The 21,083-nt window shown below is 40.9% G+C and overlaps 1 protein-coding gene across 1 annotated transcript in view; it reads right to left on the minus strand.

Moving 5' to 3' along the window:
• Window positions 1–6: 6 nt before the first annotated feature.
• mdn1 (midasin AAA ATPase 1) overlaps window positions 7–21,083 on the minus strand; it is a 107,452-nt gene continuing 86,375 nt past the window's right edge. The window contains exons 81-102 of the mRNA XM_007903533.2: window positions 20,356–20,484; window positions 19,142–19,329; window positions 17,878–18,039; window positions 17,310–17,447; window positions 16,625–16,766; window positions 15,357–15,529; window positions 14,408–14,542; window positions 13,679–13,823; window positions 12,316–12,653; window positions 11,200–11,361; window positions 10,345–10,446; window positions 9,730–9,931; window positions 9,051–9,224; window positions 8,206–8,366; window positions 7,178–7,267; window positions 6,085–6,200; window positions 4,594–4,768; window positions 3,775–3,848; window positions 3,408–3,522; window positions 2,774–2,837; window positions 1,503–1,645; window positions 7–1,202 (exon numbers count right to left, since the gene is read on the minus strand). Coding sequence (XP_007901724.2) covers window positions 1,017–1,202; window positions 1,503–1,645; window positions 2,774–2,837; window positions 3,408–3,522; window positions 3,775–3,848; window positions 4,594–4,768; window positions 6,085–6,200; window positions 7,178–7,267; window positions 8,206–8,366; window positions 9,051–9,224; window positions 9,730–9,931; window positions 10,345–10,446; window positions 11,200–11,361; window positions 12,316–12,653; window positions 13,679–13,823; window positions 14,408–14,542; window positions 15,357–15,529; window positions 16,625–16,766; window positions 17,310–17,447; window positions 17,878–18,039; window positions 19,142–19,329; window positions 20,356–20,484 — 3,314 coding nt within the window. The 3' untranslated portion in view covers window positions 7–1,016. The remainder of the gene's footprint in view (window positions 1,203–1,502; window positions 1,646–2,773; window positions 2,838–3,407; window positions 3,523–3,774; window positions 3,849–4,593; window positions 4,769–6,084; window positions 6,201–7,177; window positions 7,268–8,205; window positions 8,367–9,050; window positions 9,225–9,729; window positions 9,932–10,344; window positions 10,447–11,199; window positions 11,362–12,315; window positions 12,654–13,678; window positions 13,824–14,407; window positions 14,543–15,356; window positions 15,530–16,624; window positions 16,767–17,309; window positions 17,448–17,877; window positions 18,040–19,141; window positions 19,330–20,355; window positions 20,485–21,083) is intronic.

Consider the following 21,083-nt stretch of genomic DNA (forward strand, 5'->3'; position numbering starts at 1 on the left):
TCCCAACAGTTTTAACTCCATGGCAGTAACTGTTTCAGTAATTGGCCAGACAGCTAGAAGGAAAGGATCCTGATAACAGCCAGGGGAGGAAGAAGTCTCAACAATGCAGTTTGACCTTGAATCAAGCTTGTGTCCCAGAGTTGAAAGGACACACAAGCACCCAATATTACCAGCACATCTTAAATAAAGTCAGATGTCATTGCATATTTAGAGGTCAGACAGTAATTGGCTCAACTGGTAGCGCTCAGAGAGAGAAGGTTGCCAAGTTCTACTTCCACATCAGGATGTTTGAGTTTGCAATCTAGGAAGACATTCCATTTCAGTGCTGGGCAGCGATGCATTGCCAGAGGTGCCGTCCTTTGAAGGAGATATTAAACCGAAGTCCCATCTGCCTATTCAGATGAACATTAAGGATTCTGTGACACTATTTGAAAAGAGGCGTCAAGTAAACAGCAGATAAATCCTGCAGCTAATTTGGTTATTCACTTAATGGCTGTGTGTGGATATCTAATGCAATGATTATTTTGTATATGGGGTGCAAAAACAAGAATGCCATTTGAAGTTTAATTTCAGTCTTAAGAGCTGAAAAAAAAATTCACATTAAATGATTAATTAATAAATACAGTCCTTTTATTGACATCTCAACAGCGTTGGAAAAATTCATAAAAGTAGCAAACTACCCCCAACTGCTATTCTTAAATGCCCATAACAAAGGTCACGTATTCAGAATGGGTGACCTTTCCCAAGACTTAGGCGCAACACACAAACCTTTGGACAGGTCACATTCAAGACATTTAACTGTGCCTTTGGCACAAAAACCACCATGGGTAGAGTGGTACAATTCTCAATGTGAACAGGAGAATTCAGATTATAAACACGTCTCATAAGGCAGCCTCCTTTACCAATACACAACATACTACACTTTGTGCAGTAATAAATGGCGTTTTTAATACTTTTATTCTTATTGATGAAAGACGATAGCAGTTTGACCTGACAGCTCGCTAAATCCCATCACATCAATCATCTGCTGCAGTCACCAGTTCAAACCACTGTCGGAGGGCGTCGCTGAGTGTCTCTGGGAGAGCGTTCACATCTCGTAGGATGACATAGAATGGGAAAGGGAATTCTTCCATATAGGATTTAATCTCTGGTAATTCTCCTTGTCCTTTGAATATAGGGACTTTGATGTCCAGTATTGAATCCTGAAATGCAAGCAAGGCCAGATTGGTAAAGGGTGCAACAACTGTGGTGTTTTGACTGAACCTATACTCTTAGGTTGTATAGACTGATTGACTGGCAGGCAGTCCATTAAAATTGTTCCTTTTACAAAACAGTCAGTGACTCATTCATTATTGAAATAGTAGGACAGTTCACTTGAAAAGTAACATCCTTGAGATTTATGCTTTTTATTTAGCTCCATAACAATACACACTTTTGAATGTATAGATGTTCCTTCCACCTGGATGCCTCGACTAGACTAAACCTGGATTGGCGTTACTTACCCTCGAGTTTGGGTTGTCTAACACCACAAAGATGACAAAGATATTGTTGTTCCGAGCAGCTTGAACAGCTGCTGTAACTCGCTCTTTCCCCTCCAAGAAGAGACCTCTTCCATCAGACACTATCAGCAGCAATTGGGCTGTTTCTACAGAAAGAAATGAATTGTTAGGTCAGGGTATTAAGGGATATGGGCAAGGGCAGGTAACTGGACTTGAGGCACAGATCAGCTATGATCTTATAAAATAGAGGAAGAGGCTTGAGGGGCTGAATAGCCTACTCCTGTTTCTATCAATTCCTACTGTTACAGTGAATAGTAAATTTGACTACACTACAGTTTAACCATCTTCCAATGTATACAGAAATATACTCTCTTATTCCACCTAGCGAAACATGTAAAAGCTTAATGCAAACCAGCAGCTCACATTTTCTCCATCAATGTTGAGCATGCCACAAAATCATCTCGAAGTATTGAAGACTTCTTAAAAAGCATCCAGTTCTGTGTAGTGTCACACCTGCTGCACATGGCAGCACACAGGTCACCCCTGGACACTATGATAATGATTCTATCTAAATCATGAAGCTGCATGTGAGATTCAACAGTTCACTTTATCTTGTTTTAACAGAAATTCAGGTGGACTCATCTCCATTATTTTAATCTCAATGAAACACTAGAATTGGCATTTGGTAAACTTTGCCTGAACTCATGTGACACTCTTTTAGTCACAAATCAAATTAATCAGGCCAGGCAAAATAATATGAACAGCAGAACCTCACCTTTTATTTGGACAGTTAAATCGTATAGTTTAAATTACATTTATCCAGAAAAGGCATTTCCCAGGATTGAACCAGTTCTAAAAAACAGAAATGTACACGTCTCATTTGGAACTCTCCAGGGAAGCAACCTCGATTATAAGGTAACCTGAATGCCCAGCTTTCGTCTGATCGACACGTTCTATTCAAGCACAAGATGAAATGCAACAAAAGAGGAAAGAAACAAGGCACAACAAGAAAGGCATCAGACATGCTTGGAGAGAACAGCTGAGCCAGAACTAGCCAGTGTTAAACAGCCCATCTTGTTTACACAAAATTCATTCACTTCCATTTCTAGTAAATCTCATTTTGTTAAGCATTTTTGCAAGAAAGGCACTATATAAATGTATGTTGTTTCTGAATTAAAAACAAGTATTGTTTTCATGTATAGAGACTAAGTTCCTTAGACATGGAAATGATTGGGGGGGGGCGGGGAAAGAACAGGTTGTTATAGGACTCTGACCTGGATTTCCCTGCTGGGCGTGCTGCTGTGCTGCAACAAACATGCTGGCTGCCGAATCCAGAAACTGCAAAGATTGACAGAGGTCAGTTATAATACCTCTTGCATTTGATATAGGACCTTATCACATCGAGATGTCAACAATGTTCACAATAAATAAATGATCACAATAAATGAGAACCATTTGATCTCAGTGAGATCTTTCCTGTAAGCTGACACAGTATGAAGAAACACAAAGTGAATTTAGTGTTACATAGGACAAGCCTAAGTAATCAGTATACTCAGGGTGGTCTAACCCTTTGGCTACTACGGGCCAGATTCCCTTTTTGAGAAACATCCGCAGACCAAATCCGGCCGGTGATTTTATCCAACCTGAGACCAGTACTGACATTCCAACTTACGCTCTCTCCCTCCCTGGTGAACGTCCTCCCAGAGCAGTGGCAAGAGCCGGCGGTTGGGAGAGAGGGGGTGAAGGTGGAGAGAGGAGGGTGAAGGTGGAGAGGGAGGTGATGAAGGTGGAGGGGGGGTGAAGGTGGAGAGAGTGGGGGGTTAGAGGGGTGGAGAGAGGGGCTGGTTAGAGAGGTGTTAGAAGGGTGGGCTTAACCAGGTTATAAACATGCTAACAATGAACACCCACCTGGGCTATCTTAGTTTTCTTCTGCTGGAACTTGCAGCTTCTCAGAATTCTTGCCCCCGATTGATCACTGAACTGCTCGTGAAACGGATGCAGCAGCTGGACATTTTCTCCAAAACTGGAGCATGTAAATCGTAAAGTTACTGAGCTGCAGCATGATTGTATTGCCCACCAACCCACTACCCCCCAGAGTGTGCCCTCCTCCTCCCACTACATTCAACCAATTATAGATGTTTTACAAACACTCTGCATATTATAATTGTCATGTGCAGATAAAAATAAAGCACTGCCAGTGCTAAGCGAATGCCCAGTGGTAGCTACAGTGTGAATAGTTGGCAGTAGGCAGCTCCTAATGTTACTCTGCACTCACCTACATACAGCAACCTGTCCAACCTCTAGAAGCGTGAGAGCATTTCCAATTACAGCCAATGACTCGAAAGCCAGCTGGAAAAAAAAACACACACAAAAGGGCACAATCACCCAGCTGCATCAACATGCCTGGAAAATTCAATTTGATATTGCCCTAAATGTTCAGACACAGAAAAAAAATCGAGAAAATTGGGGTGATCACAGGCAATGTAGATTCAACAATGATAGCTATACATTACTTTCTTCCTCATTCAGATCAGCAACCAGGTGATTCACTAAGAATACAATTAGAAAGTTATGAATGCGTTCTCACAAGCACTAAACTAAAGTTCAGAGCCGCCAAGTTGTAATGGACCAGAAGCATTGTCAACTGGACCATTGTCTATTGGTATAGCAGAACAAGTCAATGTCATTGTGGTTCACGGTTATTGATCTGTCAACCATAATACATATGTATTAATACATATTGACTGTGTGTTTTGCAGAGCGTGGGTGTTAAATACACACAAACACAATAAACAATGTGTAAGTACAGATGTATTGGTGAACCATATGTAAACATATATGCAGAGGGAATTATGCAATTAGTTGTGTAATTAAGAACGCTCCCAATTTTATTGGTTGCCAATTGAATAACTAACAGCACCTGCAATTCCTCTGTCAAAATGGACTTAGAGTATCCCCAACCTACACTACACACTGCAGTAAATGCTTAGTTCCACTTACATTTTTTCATGACCTGTCGGTGCTGCTTTGGGGACCAGTAAAAAAATAAAAGTACATATTCTAAACTTTTTTTTGCACAATTATTTCACTGTACCTGTTTGGAATGGTTGTCAATCATACTAGAAGAATCATCAATAGCCAAACAAATCTGGTACTGCCTCTTGCTTGGCTTCGTCCTGCGAAGCCAGATCTTGTCTTTACGGAACTGGCTGGCTATGTAAGGAATCACTTTGCGCATGTTCAATCGCTTCCCAGTTCGGTAGTCACCTCTGCAATCAAAGGAACACAGAGGGGACAGAGAAAAATATCCCATTTTAGTGATCAACAAGTTTTACGAAGAAGCCACTCCATTGTGGGACAAGTTTTCAGACATTTTGCCACACTCTCCGAAACTCTCTCCCTAAATTGACCATAAAGTCACCAATTTGTACTGTGGAAATTCAGCTAGTCAGTACTGGAAACCGGCTATACAACATTGGATTACTTTACACCCACTCTTTAAGCAAATCCGTGCTCAACTTAGCACATTCCAACAAAGCTCCACTGTCTAAATTTTCTCATAAAAACATCCACTTGCACATATAGTACACTTCACGTAGAGCAGTATCTCAAATTGCTTCATAGAGACACCGAGCAGGTGAACATGAAAAATGTAGCACTGTGAAAAGCAACTGACATTTCAGTGATTAATATTGATACAACAATGCATCAACACATTTAAATAAATGACTGACAAGTGAATAGGTATCAGTCAACGCTGCACCAATGTGATCCTATAAATGTCATGTTTGGAACGTGATCGATTGGGATTTAATTCTGTTTCTCTCTTCTTGCAGTAAAAGAAATACTTAAAATCTAAAATATTTTCTCTCTCAAAAAAAGCACTTCTGTGCATTCTATGAATCACTCCTATTATGCATTCTGAAACATGATTATTTTCTCATTCCAGGCAGCATATATTAGCCTGAAATGTTTTTCTATCCTTTGAAGATGGGTCCACCCTCTCTGCATGGAGCCACACTATTAGCATTAGCAATAAAGAATGTCCATTAGTGACTCCAAACACAGAACATCACCTTTCTCTATTAAAACATATGATCATGGCCGGTGTTTAGCTGTGGAATGTTTCTGAACCCAAAAGGACTGATAAAATGTTCAATGAGAAAAACAGTAGCCATGAAACGGCCTCTGGGTGGTGGATTTACATTAAACAAATGTTAGTGAATCTCGCAGTTTCAGTCACAAAATGGAAAGTTGTAATTGGCACAGTGGTTCCTGCATTTGCGAATGTCACACTTTAAGCACCATCAAGTACGCCTGATTATCTGAAGCAGAGCCACAGCTAATAAAATGAATAAAGGTTGTATTCCTCCCAGTGTCCTGGCCAACAATCCCTCAATTAATATTGGTCAGTCACTCTGTAGCTGTTAGTTGGCTATTGCTGTGCACAATTGAGCTGCCATCTTTGCCCACAGTAAAATCCTGTGAAGCACTTTAGGATGTCTGCCAGACATGAAACCAAATGCAAGGATTATTATTAAAATATTTGCAGTAATGAGGGTGCTGGTTAGCAGATCGAGCTGACCTGAGTTTAGCTGCCTGAGTGGGCTCCAGTATAAGTCGGAGCTGCTCACACAGTTGCTGTGATAATGGAGATGTCAACGCCTGGTACTGCTGCCACATCTCAGCAACAGCTTTCTCCTGCAAAAGAGCAAATTCAAACAATACCGACGTTTGTTGTGAAATTCGCAAGTTTAAGCCGTGCTCAATGGGAAAGAACCATCCAGAGCAATTACATTCCAGATACAGAACTGAGAAAAATTAGATTGTTCTCACACAAAGCCCGAGAAAATGTTGTGTGAATGCACTCCAGTTTCACTTACACAATTCCCCAAATGGGGAGTTTCCAATTTCACCTGGGCTGCCCAGGGAAGGTGACTTGCTAAAGAGAAAGTTAGGGATAGTTAACAGGAAATTGTGGAAACAATCCATTATGCTCATTCATTGCCCTGAGTTGTGCGACCTGATTTAGTGAACTAAAGAGTTTCTCCCATCCAACAATCCCCAAGGTAAAGAAAATTGGTCATTAACTGCACAAAGCCCACACAATATAATCACTTCACTTTATAGTATATCTTGTGAAATACGTGGAAATGTCCTTCTGACATGAAAAGCACTATACCAAGTGCCAGAAATATTATTTTTAGGCTGTTTGTGGAATATTGCAATGCTCAAATTGGCAGAAAATAATCATTTTACAGGAAACGTTGTGAAGCACTTTGAGAATGATAAGGTGCTGAATGAAATACAAGAATGTTTATTATTAATATGAAGTGTTGTCAGGATAGAGAGCCTGGTTGGAGCAGGAATAACAAAAATAAATGTCAGCACTTTTTACTAAGGTTTAAATCAGTTTCTGCTAGACATTTCTGAAAGGGGTTTCCCTTCCCTCCTGTAGGTGGTGACTCATGACAGACAGTAAAAGATCAATGTTAAAGTTGGGAAGAACAACAACAACTTCCATTTATATAGCGCTCTGCATGCGGCGTAGCGTCCCGGAACCTGGACAAGCGTAGGCAATCTATTAACCAGGTCCTGACTTCAACCAGGCTTAATCCTATCCGAACCCTACATCCACACTAAATCCACATGCCATTTCAAATGAGCTGGTCACTTACCTCTTCTGGATTACAAGCTTTCTCACTTTGCCAAGCATCCAGCTGTTGTTCCAGCTGTTTGCGCAATTCTTCTGGGTCCTGAGCATCCCTCTGGGAAAACAAATTAATTTAATATGAAATAAATTAGTGTAAGAATACAATATATACTTATATAGCACGTTTTACATCCTAATAATCAAAGGCTCACCTAAGGCACAGGAATTGGTATCATCACCAATAACTTGCACTTATATAGCGCCCTCCATGCCGGGTGGTGTCTCAGAGTGCTTAACAATGGTGGAGCCAAGGCCAAACCAAGGGGAGGGGGAAGGTGACCATAGATGTGGTCAAAAGGGAAGGTCTTCAGGCAGGACCTGAAGATGGGGAAGAAAGAGGCGAGGCGAAGGGGTTGAGGGAGGGAGTTCCAAAGTTTTAGGGTATAGAGGCCGCCGATGGATCAATCAGTGTAACACTTACTATGGAGTACAACAGATTTGTCTTTGAAGATTATGTTCAGATTTAGACTGAGAATATGAAACGACTGAGGTGGTGTCATTTGGTTAACTTTGAGAGTTTGTGGCCAGTCTGTAGCACACATTTCTGCAGTATTGGCATAAAGTTACTACTATATAATCATTTAAACACGAGAACAATATCACCAAAGGATCAGGCTACAACATGCTCTACTACATCTTCACCTCCTGTATGATCTCTGCATCACACACTTAACACAGGAAGCACCTGCATTGGGTTTCCAGGTGTTGGTTAAAGAAGTTTGCTTTAGTTAGGCTCTTTTTCTCTCCTCTTTCTCAATCACCTTCCTTTGCTGGGTGATGCCGGGCTCTCAATCTCCCTGAAGCATCAGCCAGGGCATGTGCAATAATGGCTGCACACTGTTTTGACAAACAATTTTACAATTTAGAACCACCTAACTAATTAAAAAAGCAGGATTGGCAATATCTCCTAACTCTTGCCTGCTACAAGCAATGTCACTTAAAGCCACATGTGCACAATGATTCGGTTTAAAACGTCCTATTAAGCAGCATAACCTCTTGAGTCCTCTCAGTCAGCAGTTCGTGCACTGTATGAATGGTGGATTCCCTGCTCCTCTCGGGCTTCTCTTCATTTGATGCTTCTTTGGATTCATCTTTTTGGTCTTCGCTGTCCTCAAGTTTGGGAGGCTGCAAGTCTCCTTCAAGATGTTCACAACCTACAACACATGATGTTCAAAACAGATCAATCAACAATACAAAGCTATGTTGCACAACTTCTCCTATTGTCACTCCAGTGAAGATGCTTTCATTTATCATTCATGTACCACAATAGAATTTTGTACTTATAAGAACAAGGAGGAAGCCATCAAGAAAATCATATTTCACAAATTTACTAAATCATGACATATCTTTTAATCCCTGATTTTTAACCCATAGCCTTTAATACACTTATTTCCCAAATATCTATGTCAGATTTTCAAAACCCTCAGAAGAACACAAGAGCATAAGACTTGCTAGATGAAAGAAGACCAAGATCCATCCAGTTCACCTTCCACCATCCTGGCAGCCACATGCACATGTCATTCCCAAACTATATACTCTATCCCAAGATATAATTTGTGACAGATATCTATTTAATTTGTTCTTGAAAGAATCAACACTTTCTACTCCGGTTTAGAAAAATGTCTGGGACTACTTTACCCATCAGGGTTTTGTTCTTTAGGGTTAAAAAGAGCAAATTAGTGTTAGGAATGGAGTTAAATACAAAGGTATTTGATGGTGGTTATTTAGTAACCCACAAAATAATTTCATTGAGTGAGACACTTGATCTGTCACTTATTATTGAAATGAGATGAGATTCATGGTGTGTTGCACGGATATAAAAGTACATTCCTTCTGACCTGATACTGTAGTAGATGGAGAGTGGACTTTCTCTGGTTTCAGTTCCTGTATGTCCACACTCTGCAGTTCCTCCTCCTTCTCCTGATCAGTTTCCATAGCTGTAACATCAGACTCCTCCTCAGCCTGTTCCTTGTCTTGCTCACTTGGCTTCTGCTGATCCTCTGTGGCCACATCTGGGATCAGATGAAGGAGGCACATGATTTTACAGTGCATTGAAACACACCCTTTACTATCACACCAATGGTCAGGTGGTAAGAAAAGTGAGTTGTTAATATTCTTTACATAACACTACGGTACATACAAAGCATCCCTCTGCACCATACATACAGAACTGGTGTCATTATTTACCAGCTCCTTAAAGACTCACCTCTTAACAGGAAATCAAGCTTTAATTCCAAATCTTTATTCTTTCAATTTGCCCACGCTATCTGGAATTCCATCTCACCAAATCCCTCTGATTCGCTTCCATCTCTTTCAAGGTAGGTCTCAAAATGTACTACTTTGATAGCGCTTTCAGTCATCTTTCCCCTCCCCATCCCCATCAGCTTCCACCCCAAGCTCAGGTGCCCATCCAGTACCTTGAAACTCTTTGAGACGTCCTCCCAATGTGAAAAGCATTATATGATATAAATTGTGTTGTAAGTTTAAAACAATGACATGAATTTAATTTAAGCTTACCAAAGGTTTGTGCGTCATAGGGATCACTGCCTTCTTTGATGTGTTCATACAAATCAGCCACTTCCACCTTTTGCTCTGCCTGTGATGTATTGCGTTGTGCCTCACTTTTGGTCTCTACCATCTTCAGTCTCTTGTGCACATGTTCATTACGATCACCAGACGTTCTCTCATTGTCAGCCTGGCCAGGCTTCCTCTTGAAGCTCTTGAAAAATCAAACTCTGTAGTTTTAACTTACTGAGATGCAAGAACATTTTCTATTTATTAAAGCAGTAACTTAAGCTACCCTTTTTCAGAAGGATTAAAAACAATCCAGTGCATCTTTCAAGAGGGATGCATACAGGCATATGAAAGGAGGGCCTAGAAGAGGTATGAAGATAAGGCAGGTTGTGGGATTGAATTGATCTCCTTGCTCCTCTGTGCACTGGTGTGGATTCAATGTGTCGAATGGCTGTAGATTTCTATGTTTCTATGTATCAGAATGCTAATAATATGGAAAAGCATTGAACTAGTGAGGCATCGCTTTGCAGTTCACTGATATATTTAAAACATGACTGGCACACATTACGTTCGGGTGAAGTTTAATGGTTTCCTATGATAAGAAGTACTGGCTTGTACCTGTGTTTTGTCCTGTGTCTGATTTTGAGATGAGACCCTCGCCATCAGTTTGGACTCATGGCCCTCAGACTGACTGGCGTCTGCAGCCCCACTTCCGTGTTCCTGTAGGATTCAACACACAAACACACACAGATCAGTGGCCTAGTGTCAGACTCCATAAATAAGTCTAGGCTCAGTGGTATTCATTTTTACAAAAAAAACCCTCCATATCTTCTCATTTCACACCAAGATCCCAAATCCATATTAACTAAATCACTTTATGTGCATTTAGGATCGGTTCTTGCAACATTTTCCCCCCCACCCCGTCTGGTTTCCAGCTTTTTTCATTAATTGCTGTACCTTTGACGGTAAAATTTTTCCCTAGAATTCAGAAAATTGAGGCAGACAAATTGAATAAGGGAATCCCACACAGCGCAGGCTAAACTCCCAACACATTAAACATGGGAAGCCATGCTACACGCTTAACAAATGCAAACTGGCCGAAACCCTGGAAATCAGAATGAATCACATAGCACCTGAAGCTCATTTATCAATGACCAGTCACCAGCCTCATATGCTAATGGACGGGCATTTACTGATGGACAAGCACTTACAGGCTTCCGACCCCTTTCATTCTTCCACTGAAGTCTTCCTGTGCTACACACCTCCTGCTACCAGGATATCTACTCTCTAGCCTCTATCACTCCACTCTGTGACCAGCTACTAATTTGTACACAGGAGTGGTCCAGAGACTGTCGTTTCAATTCCCTGGCCTCCACTTAGTGCACTTCCTACAACGTCTTGGTTCAAAGTTACACAGCATTAATCTATGTCCTGCATCTCCAACCCTCTCTGTTGCCATCCCAGCTGTTGTACCTCTTTGGCCTGATCTTTCTCAGACGCAGATCCAGCCAGTTCTACAGCCGTGTCACTCTGCAGGTTCTCCTCGCCGGTGTTCCCGTCAGCCTCATGCTCCCTTCGCTGTTCAGACTCTGTGATATCCTTGTCGTCTGTGTTGTTGTCTTCCTCATCTTCTGCCTGAAAGGAAAAATTTGGGGATGAAATTGACATTGGGAACCATCCACACCAGCTACCCACACCAAACAATCACTTCCCTCCCTTCAAAATCCCGTTTCCACTTTGATACAGCTAGTGTCACAAAACTGAGAACAGGTTCAGATGTCTAAATTATTCAGGATTTGAGAATAAATGGCAAATACAGTTTCATCTTGTGCACGCACTATATATAACAAAGGAGGAAATCAACTGGTGGAGTTAGACCCACCTGTTATGTTACCCGTACTACTTGTTAGCAATCGATTTCAGGTGTACTTTCAGTGAACGTTGATACTGATACTTCAGGTAAGAATTAACTATGTGAAGCGTCCTGTCCAATGACTATCCCAACACCCAAAATAAGGGGAAACTGGATCAAATATTCAACAATAATAGATAGCAATTTTGAAGTCTTGGTTCAGGTTAATGATAATTCAAGAGTAAACCTGAAATAGTTAATGATATTACTGAACCCTCATAATTCTAATAATAATACTTGCATTTGATATGTGCTCTGAGATGCTGCCCCGCGTGAAGGGCGCTATATAAATGCAAGTTGTTGTTGTTGATGATGATATAGCACCTTTCACGTTGGTTGGACATCTCACACTGCTTCACAGGATTTACTGTGAAGTGTAGTAACTTTTTATTTTGTAGCCAATTTGATCCTTTAATTACTTCTTCTGCCTTTATTGTCCATTTAATACAAGGGCATTATGAAGTAATGGGGTGCAAGCGCTAACTCAGACCTCTACATGGACGTCATTGATCTCAGCCAGAATTGAAGAGAGGACATAAAATAAGGTAAAAAATCAGATGAACATATCTCCAAGCCCTAATCCTAGCATCTTACTACAGATCATCACAGTCCGTGGCTCGGTGCTCAGGGAGATAATAAGAAACACTTTACACGGGGAAACAAATCACAAGGCATACCTTTGGTTGCAATCCCTCATCAGCTGGCACTGCTCCCTCATCTTCCTCTGTCGCCGATTCCTTCGGCTGATCCTCCTTAGACTGCTGCTCTTCCATGTTGTCTTCATCTCCCATTTCTTCCTTGTTCTCAGATTCCTGGTCTTCGTCAGGGTTTTTTTCTTCACTCTCAGCTTCATCCTGTCCTTCGGTTTTCTCTTCAGCCTCCTCCTCTGTTTGGGGGAGATCTTTTTCTCCACCTTGATCTTGTTCAGTGCTCTCGTCTGCCACCTGATCCCCCTCCTCATTTGGAGCCTTCTCATCCAAGTCCATTGGCTTTTCTTCTATGTCGTAGGGATTATCTGTTTGAGGCACAACACAAGAAAAACAGAAAATGCCACTTTACTGCCTCAGNAAAAAAACCTTGATCCTGTCAACATTTGTGCCGAGTGGAGTCAACAACAACTTGCATTTAAATAGCTCCCCTCACACAGGGTAGCGTCCCAGAGCGCTTGACAGTGGCGGAGCATGACTCTGAGCTGTCAAGTGCTGACAGAGGACATACAACAACAACAAGACTCCATTTATAGAGCGCCTTTCACGTCGGGAGGACATCCCAAGGCGCTGTACAGTTGGGTCAGGAACCGAGCAAGGTGGAAATGGTCAGGGTGAGGGAAGGGAGGGGGTAGAGAGTCGAGAGGGGAGCTGAAGGCATAGATGGGGCTTGAAGCCTAAAAATGTCTCCATGACAATTAGATCCATCAGCTACCACACTCAAATATTTTTGTGGCTCAACCTTTCACGGATTTTCACAGATGACCTGATTTTTAAAATCTTTTTGTAAGGACAAATTTTTGCAGCTGTCCCACATTAAAAGAAATTAAAATGGGTCAATGTAAAGCGGGACGCAATAATTTTAAAAAAAGTCCACGCGGGAAGCTTTTGGGCTACGTGTGCGCATTCACTATCATCATGAGAACGGTTTGGATTGTTCTTGCAAGGCTGAAACACGCCCACACATAGCTCAGCCATTTCCTGGACTCACAGGTAAGGATTTTTTTTTTTTGTAAATCTTATTTGACGAATTACTAAGCAAAATTGCCCACCAAATACACACTCAATTCACTTTACAGTATATCCTGTGAAGTGCTTTGAGATGTCTCAACGAAATAATAAGGCACCATATCAAATGCAAGGATTATTATGATTTATTTTCATGTATACTGTAGCGGTTTCGCAATTTCCACAGCAGTTAACACATGTGAGAATATTTACGTGTACAGTAAATTGAGTTGATATAATTCGTTCTCTGTGAGCTACATGTTTGCCAGCAATATATTTGTGTACATATTGCTGGAACTGTGCAGCTCACAGGTGCTCTTGTTACCTTCTCCATCCTCCTGCTCCCCATCACTTTTCTCCCCATCCTCTTTCTCCAGATTGAGATCCTCGGGCAGGTCCAATGGCTCCACTTCTGGTTGCTTTTCCTGATCGCCATGGTATGGGTCAACTTCATTTTCATTGTATTCGCGCTGTAAGAAAGAAACTGGTCAACAAACCCCTCGAATTCACACACCTTTAGAAGTTTCCACATCATGTAATAAAGGTAGGAATGCAGGGAAAGCCCACATTCCTGTGAGACTGAGATGGAGGATTTCATCCAAAAGGAAACCCATGTAGACAGTAAAATACAAGCAGCGAAATACTGCTTACAGCATTAATCGATCTCTGTGAATTCCTGATTCATTTTATTAGTGACTTACCCTGGACATCTCACACCTACTCTCACAATTACAAAATAAAAAGCTGCCAAGTGCATGCCTGAACACGCACTGTTTTTGTGGGAATTTCTCTCTCATCATTCATCATTTTTTTCTGAGGTCAGCTCATTCATAGGATGTAAATCACAGCGCATGGAGCTCTATCACACGTGTACTTCGTGTATGTGTAAACACACTTCAATTTCATTGCTGTTTAATTCATTTACTTTAACTTCATTGGTAGTTGAATTAGTTTCAGAAAAATTTAAGGAACCATTTGCTAACCGTTAGCATGAAGGGATGAAATTAAAAATTCAGTATGAGCTAAGTCATTTTGAACATAAAGTCCATAATACCTCATCCAGCTGTTCATTGATTTTTTCTTTGCCTTCCTCAACCTCTGCCTTCGCATCTTCCTGCTCCTGTCTTTTTTTGTCCTCATTTTGATTTCCTTCGTCCATGTTATCTTTAGCAACAAGTTCAGATTCTCCCTAGAACAAACCAAACATGTCAAACCAGGCAGTGACATTGTGAAGAGGCATTGTAGCAAATGCAAGGAGTATCAGTATTATATAATTATAAAAGGCATTACAGCTGAGCCCAATCATGTCCTCACACAACAGCTATGCATATGTGCTTTGGATTCCTGTAGCTTAGCGGTTAGAGCACTCGCCTCGCAAGCGAGAGGACCTGGTTTTGATTCCCAGCAGGGCGAAAGGTTGGGCAAGTTTCCTTATACTCTACAAGCCTCTGTTTACCTAGCAGAAAGTAGGAACCCAGTTGTTAGTCAATTGGCGAATCACTCTTCCGGGGGGTAATAATCCTTTCAAAGAAAAATAATAATTTGGTCACTCAATCCACGACTGTTTGTGGGACACTGCTGTGCTCAATTGGCTATCGTCTTTCGCCCACAAAATATACAGTCAATTCTCTTTACAGTATATTCTGTGAAATGCTTTGAGACGTCTTGAAGACGTGATAAGGTGCTATATCAAATGTAAGGATTATATTACTTTTCATCGTGCGTTTGAACATGCATACGTGCTCACTCTCTGGATAGTGGTCAGGAACAGAATCTAGTCTTGATTTGTTCTCCCTAACCTTGGGATGATGGCATAAGTCTTAGTGTTCCATCATCTCTCCGGCAGAGATCAGCAAACTCGGCAGATTAAGATTGAATTTGGGAATTTCCCTGGTCTGTAAGGTTGCAAAGCAGTAGGTTTACTTAGGTTTGTCTGGATCTTAGTACTTTTGACTGAAAGAGTGTTATGCAGATATTAATTTAAGTATGTTTTTTCAGTCTACCTCATCCATCCCTGAGCCACTGTCTTCACTCTGCACACTGGCATTGTCATCTTCATCTTCATTGTCTCCCCAAAGTCTTTCATCCAGTTTGTCAGCCTCAGCACCGCCCAGATCACCCATCTGTTTATCCAACTCTTCATCTTCATTCTCTGACTTCTCATCGTTCTCCTCTTCTACAGAAACAATGACAACAACTTCCGTTTGTATAGCATCCTTCATTTTGAATAATATCTCACAACACGTTACAGTGGAGGGGACAGACAGCCGGGGGTGGGGGGGGAGGGGGAGAGGAAGGTGAGAGAGAAGAGGAGGTGGCCCCCAGACATGGTCAAAGAGGTAGGTTTTAAAGCTGAACAGAAGTGGGTGGGGGTCAGTATGCAGGAGTCGAGGGATAGAGGTTCAGAGGTTAGTGGTGTAGAATTGGAAAGCTTGCGACAGATGGGTTAGGGAGGAGAAATAAAGCTAGTCCGAGTTAGGTGAGTAGAGGGAGGTGCTAGGATGTGAAAGGACTACTCCATTTAAACCTATCAGGGCAGAGGTGCTTATACCTTCTTTTTAAAGAATGATACAAAACCACAGGACATTTGCGCTGCCATTTTAAATCAATTTAATCACCCATTAGATCAAGCTGCTACCAAAAGAAGTGTTCAAGCTTTAAAGAAAATTAAATTCCAGTGTACTTCTTATTGTGACCTTATTACAGGGTATCAGTTTCCCCCAACAGGTCTGAGGCTCCAAATTCTTCATGGCCTTAGCCTTAAGACCATCATCCCTTCATTCCACGGGACGTTGCTGCATGCAAATTGGCTGCTGCATTCATCCAGTCACAGAACTTTACAGTATATCGTCTGAAGGGCTTTGAGACATCTCAATTATGTAATAAGGCACTATATCAATATTGGTATTATCATCATCAAAATTTAAGATCATAAAGAATTTTGGAAAATTCTTAAATTCAGTCTCAAATTGGAAGCTGCTTTTCTCAATTCTTGGAGGAATATAAGTAAAATGGTAATCTGGATATAGAGAGATTAACTTCCTGGTTTGTCCACAAGGCCATGAGGTAAACTGTGTCACTGAAATACTGTAAATCTGAGACTTGGTAAGATAAGATATTCGGCAAATAATGCAATTCAGGGGTATCAGAGAAGAATAGGTAGGATTATTTCTTTTAAAGAAAAGAAAGTTTCACTCTGAGGCCAGCCAGGTGACCCGGGATGATATTTTCCAGTACTATTTTCCCATCACTAAGGTCTGAGATCACTCACCTGGATCTCTGGGCTCTCCATCATGCAGTTTTCCTTCAAAATCATCAGACATCTCTATAGCATTTTCTTCCTCCTTAATGTCAGGTTTATTTTCTTCATCTTCCTTTTTCTTTTCTTGATCTTTGGAGAAAGTATCCTCGACCTAAATGGAGTGAGAACACAAGCGTGTCACGAGGCGGTGCGGCTGAGATTACTTAGTACAGAGCAGCATTTCTATTGCCAAAGCTTTTCAAAAGAAGCTCTTTGTCAATGAGGGAGACAGTGTGGGGTCTAATTTGCAGTATTTTGTAATTGAAAAAATGTTATTAAGGAACCTTGTAAAGAAATATTGCGAATTATTCCTTATAGCTTGTGGAAATGGATATTCTTTCCAGTAACTCAAAGTCATACCAACCCACAAAAACCCCTGTTTCAAACAACTTAACGGGAAGGAATCTCATTAAAAGAAACCACAAGTTAAGACATTTATAATGTTAAAAATAGAGCCATGGGGAGAAGAAACATGAAGGCTGCACATAAGATGCTATCGTGCGTGAAGGGTTCTATATAAATATATATAAATGTAAGTCGTTGTTGTAATAGAGTGACTAGCCACTAGGTAGTGCTGCAGATGTATAGAATACTGGTCATTTAAAATTACTTCCAAAAGAAACTCAATGGTGTTCTTTGATCACCAAACACAAACCTGATCTTCGTTTTCTATCTTGTTGCTAACGTCCTTCATGCCTTCCCCTTCACCGATTCCTCCTCCCTCATAATCGTGGAATTCTGTGGCTCCTTCTCCTGCTGAGTCCTCCATTAACTCTTTGGGGAGACAGAACCCCTGGCAGAAAGCAACAACATCCTTAGTTACTTTATTGTCCCAACATTTTTGGACAATAATCGTCCAATGTTACAATTTTCCTTCCTTAGCAAAAAAAAGTTTGGCTAAATTTGACATTCTACAATGATTCTGTAATAGTGCAATGATACCAATGAAATGTTACTGAAATGCTGAAAACAAGGCCACCGAAAGTAATTTGGATTAGAGCACGGTATACATCTACGATTCCACTGTCAGATTTTTTTTTTAGTGACCAAAATGTTTGAGATTTAAAACTGGAAACTAAAACGTAAAAATATCACATGAAACTTCTGCCATCTTAAACCAGTACAGTTCCTATCGAGATGTTTCTCCCCAAAGACGATCACCAGGGAAGCAAAACCAGCGTAAAACGTTCTACATCTGACATGTAATCAATGCTCGTCTGTACCTTCATAGCAAGCTCCGTGAACAAATGGGCTAAAATGGACATCAACTTTCCGCTGCTTCTGTGAGTCGTCATAGAGACAGTCAGGTAGTACAGAACTAGCTCTGAATACGTAGTCAGCATGGGCAGGAGTCGCACAACACAGTAACAGGTTTGATTGAACAACTGTAGGCAAAAGACAAACAGGTCATAAATGAACTTTGTGCAGAAGCTCCAAGAGGAGCAACCTAGCTGTAAGAGAGACACCAAAATAAATTATTATGGAAGCAGATTAACAGTCTCATTCTTTCTTTAGCATATTTTGCATTCTACCTACACCAAATTAAATCACAAAGCTCCTTGCTCAACAGCTTCCTGGTTTGTGTACACAGGAGCTCACACAATATCAACAGCTTCATGGTAATCCCATGCAAACTTGAATATTTATAGACAAATAATAAAAAATAATAATCCTTGCATTTGATATAGCGAATGAATGATTTGCAATGCAATCGGGATTTTTCTAGCCAGTTCAATTTTGCTAAAACAAGGTCATTCTACCAAACAAAACATTTATTTGAATATCTGATCGCAATTTGGAGGTTTCCTAGTTTACTTCTACTGAAAAGCTATTCTAGTCAAGAGCATTTATGGTACAATTGTATCGACATGTACAAATGGTGTTGTTCAAGAATAACTGAATTAATTTCTGACTTTTAAATCAAAGATCTCCTCTATTGCTACCAGACTGTTTCTTTCCTGTGATTAACTAACTGATGTTCTGGCTCTGCGGAGACTTGGTTATTAAAGTTCTGCTGGAATCACTCAGTTCCTTCAGTCACACTAGTCATAAGGAAGAGCCACTCCATTCACATTAACAGAGACCAGTTCTGACAACAGGATTGGAAGCTGATTTGGAGCCACCCGACTCCAGAAACACATTACAACAAATATGCACCAACATCTAAGTCATGTCTCCACCCCCCAAAAAGATAGGAAGCTTTGGATCAACTCCCTTGCCAGTCCTACACGTTATGCCACAATGGTGTCAACGGAGGCACTCTTAACATGCATGCAGGCCCTTCCCAGAATAGGGATCACTGGTGCATTCCAAGGTGTAAAGTGGACCTGATCCGGCTGTTCTTTTAATAGAAGCAGTAAAACCCTGAGCAATAACATTTTTATAAAAGTCATAAAATACATTTATTAAATAAGACCACATCAAGATTAATTACTGTGATTTCATCTTGATATCTNAAAAAAATTGAAGTCTGATTTCATAACCAACCTGATACTGTCCTGCTGCACACTCCTGGCGATATGCCTTTAGTTTCTCCAGGAGCTCTAAAATGGTAGAAGTAACTTTCTGCAGATTTAAAGACTTGACGTCAGCGGCTAGTTGCTCCTCCAAACATTTGCTGAGATATCCAGGCTGGACTGTGGGCAGCTCCTCCTTCACCTCCCCATCCTCAATCCCTGTGGTTGAATGAAGCAACATTATCATGACAGGCCAATAGAGAGCATGTTACGTCTTGCTTATCGGCTGTGGATCAGTGACTAATGTTATTAAGTTTCTGCATTTATATCAGAATCCTGAATGCTAGTGTAATCTCACCAGAATATGAACCACACAGAAAGCATAAAAACTCTCCATAAAAAAAAACATACAAGCATAAGCTTCAAGGAGCATTATGCACGCAAGGCTACATAAGCTGTCCTATGTACTCACTTTTGTTAACACAGATGGTTCGAGAAAGGCATCCATGTTGTTTTCAAAAATAACTATTGAACTATACCCTAAAATGCCCATATTAATAATAATCATTGCAGTTGGTAGCACTTCATCATTTGGTTGAAACTTCTCAAAGTGCTTCACTGGAATGTTACTGTGGTGTAGTGACTATTTGTAGGCGTATGAGTCATGACGGATTGTAATGGGCATCATTGGGGAAACATCCTGGTGCTGGAATAAAATCCTCAACTGCAGAGCAGTGAGGAAACCAGACAGTAAACTGCAACACTGCTTGGAGGCTAAGAATGGTTTACATTAGTTTTCAATTCTTTATATTGTGTGTGGGGATGGGGGAGTTCTACAGTAAGAAATACTTTATATTATTCTCTCTCTCAAGTTATCAGGCTGGTTAAGAAAATAATAATAAATAATCCTTGCATTTGATAAAGCGCCTTTCACATGGGAGGATGTCGCAAAGTGCTTCACAGGATATAATGTAAAGTGGTGTAACTGTTTTTAGGAGGCGACCACGGGAGACAATTTGAACACAGCAATGTCTCACAAACCGTCCTGAAGTGAACAAACAATGATGGCCAGGACAGCAGGAGAAACTTCCTCCACTTTTCAAATAGTGCCGTGGGATCTAATGTCCACCTGAATAGGTTTAATATCTCACGTGAAGGACAGTAGCTCTGACAATGCAGCGCTGGTTTGCAATTTACAGGAAGTCCACACATCCACTGAGTATGCAAAGAAAGGGCAACACTTACCTTCCTGGGTCTCTGTTTTTTGTTCACTCTCTTGCTGCTGTCTCTTTACCACAGTCTGAATGGCACAGAGCACTGTGCTAATGACCAGCTCTACATGCCCAGAAACCTCTTCTGCTGAAGTCACACTCTCTGTTTTCAAGAAGAGACCGAAAATGAACAACTCGCAGTTTAATTTAGAATTGAAAGATTAAAAAAAAATCTGTGTGAAAAGTCGATCTTTCAAAATTACAGTAAACCCTCACATAAGTCATATTCGTCCGATTTACAGGCAAACTGTCTAAGTCGTATAAAATCCGATTTAATCAATAATCTACACTGTGCAGGCTAAATCATTGCAGCCAGTAAATGCACATGCAGTGACAAGACTACATTTCCTGCAATTCAATGTGTCTTGACCCATCAACACATGCACTCTTACCGCCAAGTATTGGAATTACATTAAATTGTAGGAAATGAATGTGTGTACGGCAACAGATCAAGACTATGTTTCCTGTGATTCAATGCAGCCAGTAAGTGCATGAGCAGTGGGGGGTAGGAGAGCTGCGTTACGAGTTAGGGGATGATAAATATGACTAGTGCAAAGAAATCTAAGGGTTTTGATAGGAAACTGAATGGGACTCAGGTTCATGTACAACTTAGGTGGTTATAAATGGGTCTCTGGTTTTTGCTCACTCACTTGCTGCTGCCTCTTTATCATAGTCTGAATAGTACAAAGCACCCTGCTAATG

Source organism: Callorhinchus milii, unplaced genomic scaffold, assembly GCF_018977255.1.
Source record: "Callorhinchus milii isolate IMCB2004 unplaced genomic scaffold, IMCB_Cmil_1.0 Scaffold3, whole genome shotgun sequence".
In the NCBI taxonomy this organism is placed as follows: Eukaryota; Metazoa; Chordata; class Chondrichthyes; order Chimaeriformes; family Callorhinchidae; genus Callorhinchus; species Callorhinchus milii.